The sequence below is a fragment of the Salmo salar genome, chromosome 14 (genome assembly GCF_965601325.2).
Source record: "Salmo salar chromosome 14, fSalSal1, whole genome shotgun sequence".
In the NCBI taxonomy this organism is placed as follows: Eukaryota; Metazoa; Chordata; class Actinopteri; order Salmoniformes; family Salmonidae; genus Salmo; species Salmo salar.
Genome location: NC_138304.1, coordinates 59,565,219 through 59,578,446, shown reverse-complemented (window position 1 = coordinate 59,578,446; position 13,228 = coordinate 59,565,219). Strand labels below are relative to the sequence as shown.

Here is a 13,228-nt window from a genome sequence, read left to right as displayed (position 1 = left end):
AGGACATCAGTAATCGATGGGAGAGGTTGAGGGTAGAGGAAGGACATCAGTAATAGATGGGAGAGGTTGAGGATTGAGGAAGAACATCAGTAATAGATGGGAGAGGTTGAGGATTGAGGAAGAACATCAGTAATAGATGGGAGAGGTTGAGGGTAGAGGAAGGACATCAGTAATAGATGGGAGAGGTTGAAGGTAGAGGAAGGACATCAGTAATAGATGGGAGATGTTGAGGGTAGAGGAAGGACATCAGCAATAGATGGTTGAGGGTAGAGGAAGGACATCAGTAATAGATGGAGAGGTTGAGGGTAGAGGAAGGACAACAGTAATAGATGGGAGAGGTTGAGGAAGGACATCAGTAATAGATGGGAGAGGTTGAGGGTAGAGGAAGGACATCAGTAATAGATGGGAGAGGTTGAGGGTAGAGGAAGGACATCAGTAATAGATGGGAGAGGTTGAAGGTAGAGGAAGGACATCAGTAATAGATGGGAGATGTTGAGGGTAGAGGAAGGACATCAGCAATAGATGGTTGAGGGTAGAGGAAGGACATCAGTAATAGATGGAGAGGTTGAGGGTAGAGGAAGGACAACAGTAATAGATGGGAGAGGTTGAGGAAGGACATCAGTAATAGATGGTTGAGGGTAGAGGAAGGACATCAGTAATAGATGGGAGAGGTTGTGGGTAGAGGAAGGACATCAGTAATAGATTTGAGGGTTGAGGAAGGACATCAGTAATAGATGGGAGAGGTTGAGGAAGGACATCAGTAATATATGGGAGAGGTTGAGGGTAGAGGAAGGACATCAGTAATAGATGGGAGAGGTTGAGGGTTGAGGAAGGACATCAGTAATAGATGGGAGAGGTTGAGGGTTGAGGAAGGACATCAGTAATATATGGTTGAGGGTTGAGGAAGGACATCAGTAATAGATGGGAGAGGTAGAGGGTAGAGGAAGGGCATCAGTAATAGATGGGAGAGGTTGAGGGTAGAGGAAGGACATCAGTAATAGATGGGAGAGGTAGAGGAAGGACATCAGTAATAGATGTTAGAGGAAGGACATCAGTAATAGATGGGAGAGGTTGAGTGTAGAGGAAGGACATCAGTAATAGATGGGAGAGGTTGAGGGTAGAGGAAGGACATCAGTAATAGATGGTTGAGGGTAGAGGAAGGACATCAGTAATAGATGGAGAGATTGAGGAAGGACATCAGTAATAGATGGAGAGGTTGAGGGTAGAGGAAGGACATCAGTAATAGATGGTTGAGGGTAGAGGAAGGACATCAGTAATAGATGGAGAGGTTGAGGAAGGACATCAGTAATAGATGGAGAGGTTGAGGGTAGAGGAAGGACAAGAGTTAAAATAAAACTATTGTAAACCAGGTCGGCCAGTTGAGAACAAGTCCTTTATTTAACCAGGTAGGCCAGTTGAGAACAAGTCCTTTATTTAACCAGGTCAGCCAGTTGAGAACAAGTTCTCATTTACAACTGCGACCTGGCCAAGATAATGCAAAGCAGTGCGACACAGACAACAACACAGAGTTACACATGGAATAAACAAGCGTACAGTCAATAACACTATAGAAAAAAAGTCTATATACTAATTTAAAAATAAATAATAATATGTACGTGTATATGTATGTATTTACATTTTTTGCAGATATATATATATATACACTGCTCAAAAAAATTAAGGGAACGCTTAAACAACACATCCTAGATCTGAATAAAAGAAATAATCTTATTAAATAGTTTTTTCTTTTCATAGTTGAATGTGCTGACAACAAAATCACACACAAATAATCAATGGAAATCCAATTTATCAACCCATGGAGGTCTGGATTTGGAGTCACACTCAAAATTAAAGTGGAAAACCACACTACAGGCTGATCCAACTTTGATGTAATGTCCTTAAAACATACAGGCCTCCACGTGCCTGTATGACCTCCCTGCAACGCCTGGGCATGCTCCTGATGAGGTGGCGGATGGTCTCCTGAGGGATCTCCTCCCAGACCTGGACTAAAGCATCCGCCAATTCCTGGACAGTCTGTGGTGCAACGTGGCGTTGGTGGATGGAGCGAGACATGATGTCCCAGATGTTCTCAATTGGATTCAGGTCTGGGGAACGGGCGGGCCAGTCCATAGCATCAATGCCTTCCTCTTGAAGGAACTGCTGACACACTCCAGCCACATGAGGTCTAGCATTGTCTTGCATTAGGAGGAACCCAGGGCCAACCGCACCAGCATATGGTCTCACAAGGGGTCTGAGGATCTCATCTCGGTACCTAATGGCAGTCAGGCTACCTCTGGCGAGCACATGGAGGGCTGTGCGGCCCCCCAAAGAAATGCCACCCCACACCATGACTGACCCACCGCCAAACCGGTCATGCTGGAGGATGTTGCAGGCAGCAGAACGTTCTCCACGGCGTCTCCAGACTCTGTCACGTCTGTCACATGTGCTCGGTGTGAACCTGCTTTCATCTGTGAAGAGCACAGGGCGCCAGTGGCGAATTTGCCAATCTTGGTGTTCTCTGGCAAATGCCAAACGTCCTGCACGGTGTTGGGCTGTAAGCACAACCCCCACCTGTGGACGTCGGGCCCTCCTACCACCCTCATGGAGGCTGTTTCTGACCATTTGAGCAGACACATGCACATTTGTGGCCTGCTGGAGGTCATTTTGCAGGGCTCTGGCAGTACTCCTCCTGCTCCTCCTTGCACAAAGGCAGAGGTAGCGGTCCTCCTGCTGGGTTGTTGCCCTCCTACGGCCTCCTCCACGTCTCCTGATGTACTGGCCTGTCTCCTGGTAGCGCCTCCATGCTCTGGACACTACGCTGACAGACACAGCAAACCTTCTTGCCACAGCTCGCATTGATGTGCCATCCTGGATGAGCTGCACTACCTGAGCCACTTGTGTGGGTTGTAGACTCTGTCTCATGCTACCACTAGAGTGAAAGCACCGCCAGCATTCAAAAGTGACCAAAACATCAGCCAGGAAGTATAGGAACTGAGAAGTGGTCTGTGGTTACCACCTGCAGAACCACTCCTTTATTGGGGGTGTCTTGCTAATTGCCTATAATTTCCACCTGTTGTCTATTCCATTTTCACAACAGCATGTGAAATGTATTGTCAATCAGTGTTGCTTCCTAAGTGGACAGTTTGATTTCACAGAAGTGTGATTGACTTGGAGTTACATTGTGTTGTTTAAGTGTTCCCTTAATTTTTTTGAGCAGTGTATATCTGCAAAAAATATATATGGGGGATTGGAAGTGATGCAGACAATTACATTAATGGAAGCTACAATCTATCAACAATATTAAAGTTGATCTACCCCTTTAAAAAAAAAAAATGCTACATTTTATTTTCAAATAAGACACACTGGTTTGTCAATGGGAAAATATGGTCAGATGAACGCATCTCTCGGTACATTCTTCCCTGAAACATCCATTTTCATTGTCCACCTTTCTTTTGATACTTTTTGAGAGCGATATTATCTGTTGCTATCAAGTTAATTGTTCTGAAGAAATGTTGACGTTAAAAAGAGTAGTATAACCTACAGTAGGCTACGTAGAACTGTTTTCCCCACCAATCAGCGTACAGTAGGCTACGTAGAACTGTTTCCCCACCAATCAGCACACAGAGAAATAGAAACTACAGTAGACTACGTAGAACTGTTTCCCCCACCAATTAGCGCACAGAGAAATAGAAACTACAGTAGGCTACGTAGAACTGTTTCCCCCACCAATCAGCACACAGTAGACTACGTAGAACTGTTTCCCCCACCAATCAGCACACAGAGAAATAGAAACTACAGTAGTCTACGTAGAACTGTTTCCCCACCAATCAGCACACAGTAGGCTACGTAGAACTGTTTTCCCCACCAATCAGCGCACAGAGAAATAGAAACTACTGTAGGCTACGTAGAACTGTTTTCCCCACCAATCAGCACACAGTAGACTACGTAGAACTGTTTCCCCCACCAATCAGCGCACAGAGAAATAGAAACTACAGTAGGCTACGTATAACTGTTTCCCCCACCAATCAGCACACAGAGAAATTGAAACTACAGTAGGCTACGTAGAACTGTTTTCCCCACCAATCAGCACACAGTAGACTACGTAGAACTGTTTTTCCCCACCAATCAACGCACAGAGAAATATACAATATAATTGAATAGAGACATTGGTTATTTTATGAGTGTAATCAGATCAAAATGATTGTTATTGTCACTAAATGCATTATGTACTAATCAGATGTGTTAAACATGTTGTTCCATTTGTAGTGTAGGCCAATTAATTGTGCTAATATTGTTCTGGCCCGCCGACTATTAGCTCAGACAAACTTTGGCCCGAGGCCAAACCTAGTTGACGAACCCTGGTGCAGATGAAGGGGAGGAGACGGGTTAAAGAAGGGTTTTTAAGCCTTGAGACAATTGAAACATGGATTGTGTATGTGTGCCATTCAGAGGGTGAATGGGCAAGACAAAATATTTAAGTGCTTTTGAACGGGTTATGGTTGTAGGTGCCAGGCGCACCGGTTTGTGTCAAGAACTGCAAAGCTGCTGGGTTTTTCACACTCAACATTTTCTTGTGTGTATCAAGAATGGTCCACCATCCAAAAGACATCCAACCAACTTGACACAACTGTGGGAAAGCATTGGAGTCAACATGGACCAGCATCCCTGTGGAATGTTTTCCACACCTTGTAGAGTCCATGTTCTGATGAATGGAGGCTGAGGACAAAAGGGGGTTCCTAGTGTTTTGTACACTCAGTGTATATTATGTTGCAGGTATGAATAATGACCATGGTATATTCCAGGTATGAATAACGACCATGGTATATTCCAGGTATGAATAACGACCATGTTATATTCCAGGTATGATGAATGATATGTTGTATTCCAGGTATGAATAATTATATGTTATATTCCAGGTATGAATAACGACCATGTTATATTCCAGGTATGAATAATGACCATGTTATATTCCAGGTATGAATAATGACCATGTTGTATTCCAGGTATGAATAATGACCATGTTATATTCCAGGTATGAATAATGACCATGTTATAATCCAGGTATGAATAATGACCATGTTATAATCCAGGTATGAATAATGACCATGTTATAATCCAGGTATGAATAACGACCATGTTGTATTCCAGGTATGAATAATGACCATGTTGTATTCCAGGTATGAATAACGGCCATGTTGTATTCCAGGTATGAATAACGACCATGTTGTATTCCAGGTATGAATAATGACCATGTTGTATTCCAGGTATGAATAATGACCATGTTGTATTCCAGGTATGAATAATGACCATGTTGTATTCCAGGTATGAATAATGACCATGTTATATTCCAGGTATGAATAACGACCATGTTATATTCCAGGTATGAGGGCCAGAGAGACCAGCTGGCTCAGCAGTCCTTCAACATGGAACAGGCCAACTACACTATACAGTCCCTCAAGGATACCAAAACTACAGTAAGACCTGTCACTAACTACACTGTATCTGCTGTATAGCCCCACTACACCATCCAGTCCCTCAAGGATACCAAAACTACAGTAAGACCTGTCACTAACTACACTGTATCTGCTGTATAGCCCCACTACACCATCCAGACACTAAAGGACACTACAACTACAGTAGGACACTAAAACTACAGTAAGACCTGTCACTAACTACACTGTATCTGCTGTATAGCCCCACTACACCATCCAGACACTAAAGGACACTACAACTACAGTAGGACACTAAAACTACAGTAAGACCTGTCACAAACTACACTGGTAATTATGCCGTAACTACACTACAACCAAACTACACTGTAACTACATTACACAATAACCACACAATAACTCCACTACCCTGTAACTACACCACACTATAACTACACCAACACTACACTATAACTACACCATAACTTCACTACACTGTAACAACACTGTAACTACACTATAACTACAGCATAACTACACTACACTATAACCACACAATAACTCCACTACCCTGTAACTACACCACACAATAACTACACCAACACTACACTATAACTACACCATAACTTCACTACACTGTAACAACACTAACTACACTAACTACACCATACCTACACTACTCTGGAACTACACTCTAACTACACTACACCGTAACTACACTACACACTAACTACACCATAACTATACTACACTGTAACTTCACTATGACTACACTAACCAAACTACACTAACTACACCATAACTGCACTACACTGTAACTACACCATAACTACACTACACTAACTACACCATAACTACACTACACTACAACTACACCATAACTACACTACACTGTAACTACACTACACTATAATTACACTATAATGACACTATAACAAAACTACACTGACTACACCATAAGTACACTACACTGTGACTACACTATAACTACACCTTAACCAAACTACAGTGTAACTACACTAACTGCACAATAACTGCACAACACTGTCTACACTGTAACTACACTAACTACATCATAGTGACACTACGCTATAACTACACTACACCGTAACTACACTATCAAGCCACTAACTATAATGTAATGACATTAACTACACTACACTGTAATTACACTATACCTGCACTGTAACTACACTACACTGTAACTACACCGTAACTACATCATAGTGACACTACACTATAACTACACTACACTGTAATGACACTAACTACACTACACTGTAATTACACTATACCTGCACTGTAACGACACTGACACTACACATAACTACACTGTTACTACACTCTTACTACCATGTAACTACACTTACTACCATGTAACTACATTGTAACTACACTGTAACAACACCATGCAAATGTATCTTAATTCTGGACACAATCAGGTTACCGTAAGTGCATACAGTGGGTGATGTCATCAGTATTCTGCCTTCAAGTCTCCGGAAAACGTGTGTTTTGGACCGAGAGGCACCTTTCATTATAACGTTGGAGGAAATACATTCCGAGCATGTGAGGAACGTGTTTGCTCGCCTCTTAAATGTTAACCAGCTAGCTAAGAAAATATTTGGTTGGCTACAGTTATGCTAAGCCATTTGCAAATCCTTTTAGCTGTGCTTGCTAGCTTGCTGGCTAACTACAGAGGTTAGCTGGCTAGTTAGCTACAGTAGTTGGCTACTGCCATGAAGTTGTTGTTGTGTTATCATATTTAGCCTGTTCCATCGCTTGCAGAATGCATACATTTGAATATAGCGCGGGAGAAGGGAATCCGGACACACTGTGGACACGGTGGACACATTTAAATGTAGGTGTAGATGCATGACACGTTTGTAATTCCATGATCAGAACTCTATGATCAGAATACAAAAACTGCTTTAACTGTCATGTATAGACAGGGCCTCAGACTACAATAAGGATTACACGATCTGTCTCTGTTCAGTTCTCTTCTGTCCCACGGAAGAGAACTGAAACATGCATGCAAAGCAGAGGGAATGGGTTTGATTAGATATAAAGGATTAGTCGTTGACTACTTGTCCTTTGTATTGTTGGTTCCCAGGTGGAGGCTATGAAGATTGGCGCTAAAGAGATGAAGAGGGCTTACAAGGACGTGAAGACCGATCAGATAGAAGTAACTCATTTCATGTGTTTATATCAGTTCTCTCACAGTATACGCTGTGGAGCTTCTTCATCATGTATGATGTGGTGTAGGACCTACAGGATCAGCTGGAGGATATGATGGAGGATGCCAAGGAGGTTCAGGAGTCTCTGAGTCGCAGCTATGGAACTCCTGAGATAGACGAGGACGACCTGGACGCAGGTAGGGATGTGGGTCTAACAGCAGGTAGGGGTGTGGGTCTAACAGCAGGTAGGGGTGTGGGTCTAACAGCAGGTAGGGGTGTGGGTCTAACAGCAGGTAGGGGTGTGGGTCTAACAGCAGGTAGAGGTGTGGGTCTAACAGCGGGTAGGGGTGTGGGTCTAACAGCGGGTAGGGGTGTGGGTCTAACAGCAGGTAGGGGTGTGGGTCTAACAGCAGGTAGGGGTGTGGGTCTAACAGCAGGTAGGGGTGTGGGTCTAACAGCAGGTAGGGGTGTGGGTCTAACAGCAGGTAGGGGTGTGGGTCTAACAGCAGGTAGGGGTGTGGGTCTAACAGCAGGTAGAGGTGTGGGTCTAACAGCGGGTAGGGGTGTGGGTCTAACAGCAGGTAGGGGTGTGGGTCTAACAGCAGGTAGGGGTGTGGGTCTAACAGCAGGTAGAGTTGTGGGTCTAACAGCAGGTAGGGATGTGGGTCTAACAGCAGGTAGGGGTGTGGGTCTAACAGCAGGTAGGAGTGTGGGTCTAACAGCAGGTAGAGGTGTGGGTCTAACAGCGGGTAGGGGTGTGGGTCTAACAGCGGGTAGGGGTGTGGGTCTAACAGCGGGTAGGGGTGTGTGTCTAACAGCAGGTAGAGTTGTGGGTCTAACAGCAGGTAGGGATGTGGGTCTAACAGCAGGTAGGGGTGTGGGTCTAACAGCAGGTAGGGGTGTGGGTCTAACAGCAGGTAGAGGTGTGGGTCTAACAGCGGGTAGGGGTGTGGGTCTAACAGCGGGTAGGGGTGTGGGTCTAACAGCGGGTAGGGGTGTGGGTCTAACAGCGGGTAGGGGTGTGGGTCTAACAGCGGGTAGGGGTGTGGGTCTAACAGCAGGTAGGGGTGTGGGTCTAACAGCGGGTAGGGGTGTGGGTCTAACAGCGGGTAGGGGTGTGGGTCTAACAGCGGGTTGGGGTGTGGGTCTAACAGTGGGTAGGGATGTGGGTCTAACAGCGGGTAGGGGTGTGGGTCTAACAGTGGGTAGGGGTGTGGGTCTAACAGGGGTAGGGGTGTGGGTCTAACAGCTGGTAGAGGTGTGGGTCTAACAGCTGGTAGGGGTGTGGGTCTAACAGCAGGTAGGGGTGTGGGTCTAACAGCAGGTCGGGGTGTGGGTCTAACAGCAGGTCGGGGTGTGGGTCTAACAGCAGGTAGGGATGGGGGTCTAACAGCGGGTAGGGATGTGGGTCTAACAGCGGGTAGGGATTTGGGTCTAACAGCGGGTAGGGGGGTGGGTCTAACAGCGGGTAGAGGTGTGGGTCTAACAGCGGGTAGGGATGTGGGTCTAACAGCGGGTAGGGATGTGGGTCTAACAGTGGGTAGGGATGTGGGTCTAACAGCGGGTAGGGGTGTGGGTCTAACAGCGGGTAGGGGTGTGGGTCTAACAGGGGTAGGGGTGTGGGTCTAACAGCTGGTAGAGGTGTGGGTCTAACAGCTGGTAGGGGTGTGGGTCTAACAGCAGGTAGGGGTGTGGGTCTAACAGCAGGTCGGGGTGTGGGTCTAACAGCAGGTCGGGGTGTGGGTCTAACAGCAGGTAGGGATGGGGGTCTAACAGCGGGTAGGGATGTGGGTCTAACAGCGGGTAGGGATTTGGGTCTAACAGCGGGTAGGGGGGTGGGTCTAACAGCGGGTAGAGGTGTGGGTCTAACAGCGGGTAGGGATGTGGGTCTAACAGCGGGTAGGGATGTGGGTCTAACAGCGGGTAGGGATGTGGGTCTAACAGCGGGTAGGGGTGTGGGTCTAACAGCAGGTAGGGGTGTGGGTCTAACAGCAGGTAGGGTTGTGGGTCTAACAGCAGGTAGGGGTGTGGGTCTAACAGCAGGTAGGGGTGTGGGTCTAACAGCAGGTAGGGATTTGGGTCTAACAGCGGGTAGGGGGGTGGGTCTAACAGCGGGTAGAGGTGTGGGTCTAACAGCGGGTAGGGATGTGGGTCTAACAGCGGGTAGGGATGTGGGTCTAACAGCGGGTAGGGATGTGGGTCTAACAGCGGGTAGGGGTGTGGGTCTAACAGCAGGTAGGGGTGTGGGTCTAACAGCAGGTAGGGTTGTGGGTCTAACAGCATGTAGGGGTGTGGGTCTAACAGCAGGTAGGGGTGTGGGTCTAACAGCAGGTAGGGGTGTGGGTCTAACAGCAGGTAGAGGTGTGGGTCTAACAGCAGGTAGAGGTGTGGGTCTAACAGCAGGTAGGGGTGTGGGTCTAACAGCAGGTAGGGGTGTGGGTCTAACAGCAGGTAGGGGTGTGGGTCTTACAGCAGGTAGGGGTGTGGGTCTAACAGCAGGTAGGGGTGTGGGTCTAACAGCAGGTAGGGGTGTGGGTCTAACAGCAGGTAGAGCTGGATGCCCTAGGGGATGATGTTGTTGTGTGTTGTCAGAGCTGGATGCCCTAGGGGATGATGTTGTTGTGTTTTGTCAGAGCTGGATGCCCTAGGGGATGAGTTGTTACTGGATGATGACAGTTCCTACCTGGATGAGGCTTCCTCTGCCCCCTCCATCCCAGAGGGCGTACCCAACGACAGTAAAACCAACAAGTTAAGACACAGCCCTAGCCTGCACAGAGCCCTGACCTCAACCCATCGAACACCTTTGGAATGAATTGGAATACAGACTGTGAGCCAGGCCCAATCGCCCAACATCAGCGCTCGATCTCACTAATGCTCTTGTGGCTGAATGGAAGCAAGTCCCCGCAGCAATGTTCCAACATCTAGTGGAAAGCCTTCCCAGAAGAGTGGAGGCTGTTATAGCAGCAATGTTCCAACATCTAGTGGAAAGCCTTCCCAGAAGAGAGGAGGCTGTTATAGCAGCAATGTTCCAACATCTAGTGGAAAGCCTTCCCAGAAGAGTGGAAGCTGTTATAGCAGCAATGTTCCAACATCTAGTGGAAAGCCTTCCCAGAAGACCAACTCCATATTAATGCCCATCATTTTGGAATGAGATTTTCAATCAGCAGGTGTCCACGTACTTTTGGTCATGTAGTGTACTTATACAGTGCATTTGGAAAGTATTCAGACCCCTTGACTTTTTCCACATTTTGTTACGTTACAGCCTTGTTTTAAAATGGAATCAACATTATCTCGTAATGACAAAGCAAAATTGGTTTTTAGACATTTTAGCAAATGTATTAAAAATAACACCCTTTTCTCAGTTCTTTGCTGAAGCACCTTTGGCAGCTATTACAGCCTCAAGTGTTCTTGGGTATGACGCTACAAGCTTGGCACACCTGTATTTGGGGAGTTTCTCCCATTCTTCTCTGCAGATCCTTTCAAGCTCTGTCAGGTTGGATGGGGAGTGTCGCTGCACAGATATTCTCAGGTCTCTCCAGAGATGTTCGATCTGGTTAAAGTCCTTGTTCTGGCAGGTCATTGTCCTGTTGGAAGGTGACCCTTGGCCCCAGTCTGAGGTCCTGAGCACTCTGGAGCAGATTTTCATCAACGATCTCTCTGTACTTTGCTCCGTTCATCTTTCCCTCGTTCCTGACTCCCAGTCCCTGCCACTGAAAAACATCCCCACAGCATGATGCTGCCACCACCATGCTTCACCGTAGGGATGGTGCCAGGTTTCCTCCAGACGCTTGGCATTCAGGCTAAAGAGTTCAATCTTGGTTTCATCAGACCAGAGAATCTTGTTTCTCATGGTCTGAGAGTCCTTTAGGTGCCTTTTGGCAAACTTTTTACTGAGGAGTGGCTTCTGTCTGGCCACTCTACCGTAAAGGCCTGATTGAGAGGAACTCTGGAGCTCTGTCAGAGTGGCCATCAGGTTCTTGGTCACCTCCCTGACCAAGGCCCTTCTCCCCCGATTGCTCGGTTTGGCCGGGCGGCCAGCTCTAGGAAGAGTCTTGGTGGTTCTACACTTCTTCCATTTAAGAATGATGGAGGCCACTGTGTTCTTGGGGACCTTCAATGCTGCAGACGTTTGTTGGTACCCTTCCCCAGATCTGTGCCTCGACACAATCCTGTCTCGGCGCTCTACAGACAATTCCTTTGGCCTCATGCTTGGTTTTTGTTCCGACATGCACTGTCAACTGTGGGACCTTATATAGACAGGTGTGTGGGTCTTTCCAAAACATGTCCAATCAATTGAATTTATCACAGGTGGATTCCAATCAAGTTGTAGAAACATCTCACGGATGATCAATGGAAACAGGATGGACCTGAGCTCAATTTCAAGTCTCATAGCAAAGGGTCTGAATACTTATGTAAATAAGGTATTTCTGTTTTTGAAAGCCTGCATTCGCTTTGTCATTATGGGGTGTTGTGTGTAGATTGAGGAAAATGTTTTATTTAATCAATTTTAGAATAAGGATGTAACATAACAAAATGTGGAAAAAGTGAAGGGGTCTGAATACTTTCCAAATGCGCTGTACTTCAATTCATTTTTTTAACTGGTACCCAGCTACCTTCATACTAGTCTTATGGGACTTGTGGGTGTCCTAGAGCAAAACAACCAACATGTTCGTGTGAGTCCCACCTTTCCATAGAAACCGTTCGTACGCTACAGACGATTTTGTGAGGAGCGATTTTCGGGATGTCTCATAGTCTGACAAACACCTCTCTAGCTCTTTCACCTCAGATGGGATGTCTCCTGGTCTGACAAACACCTCTCTAGCTTAAACTGACTGATATGTTATTGTTATTGACTCTAGGGTTTTTTTAACAAGTATTTTCTTGTTTTTCCAGGATGGTGTTCTGGTGGATGAGTTTGGTCTGCCACAGATTCCTGCTACATAAAACTACAGATCCCTGCTACATAAAACTACAGATCCCTGCTACATAAAACTACAGATTCCTGCTACACTTTTATATGTAGAGTAACATTTCTACATTACAATGATCTGACCTGAGAACAGGTTACATAACTTACTACCACTGTATTACTAAGGTATTGATGCTGCTTTGGAGATGAGTTTATATTGTTACCGATAGGGTTTACATTTACCTAAAGCCGTCCCTTTAAATGTGGTGTATCTTTAATTAGAAGGTTCTCGACAGACTCAGTGGAATATATGGAGAGACGGTTCAGAATATTAGGGGTCAATGACAGAAAGCCATGGAAATACATACATTTGTTTCCTTTTCAGCACCAATTAGTAGATTTTAAAATGCTCTGATCTTGTATATTATTTAGGGTTAGGAAAGTAAAAACCGGTTTGGAGAGCCTTTACACACTAAATATATTGGTGAATCAAAACTACAGTGGTTTGATTCATCCTGAAAGTTGTCATATTCAGTTGTCCAATCCATGAAGTATTGGAAGGGGAGAAAAGTGTACATTAGGGGTTGACCAGTAGTCCTATAAAACTATCCTAATAATCATCACTAGTCGTGGAACTGGGATGACAACGGTCCAGTCGTCTGGAACTGTGCACCAGGCTCCAGGTATAAACTGCTATGTGTGGTCTGCTTTCCATA

The 13,228-nt window shown here is 45.8% G+C and overlaps 1 protein-coding gene across 2 annotated transcripts in view; it reads left to right on the top strand.

Annotated features, from left to right (window-relative positions):
- The window catches only part of LOC123741337 (charged multivesicular body protein 5-like), a 481,964-nt gene extending 468,976 nt beyond the window's left edge, over window positions 1-12,988 (top strand). The window contains exons 4-9 of one of the 2 annotated variants that reach the window (XM_045714196.1): window positions 5,381-5,474; window positions 7,540-7,611; window positions 7,692-7,800; window positions 10,237-10,351; window position 10,548; window positions 12,497-12,988. In XM_045714196.1, coding sequence (XP_045570152.1) covers window positions 5,381-5,474; window positions 7,540-7,611; window positions 7,692-7,800; window positions 10,237-10,351; window position 10,548; window positions 12,497-12,547 — 442 coding nt within the window. In that variant the 3' untranslated portion in view covers window positions 12,548-12,988. Of the gene's footprint in view, window positions 1-5,380; window positions 5,475-7,539; window positions 7,612-7,691; window positions 7,801-10,236; window positions 10,352-10,547; window positions 10,549-12,494 lie in introns of both variants that reach the window. The other variant, XM_045714197.1, reaches the window with a different exon arrangement.
- Window positions 12,989-13,228: the final 240 nt, after the last annotated feature.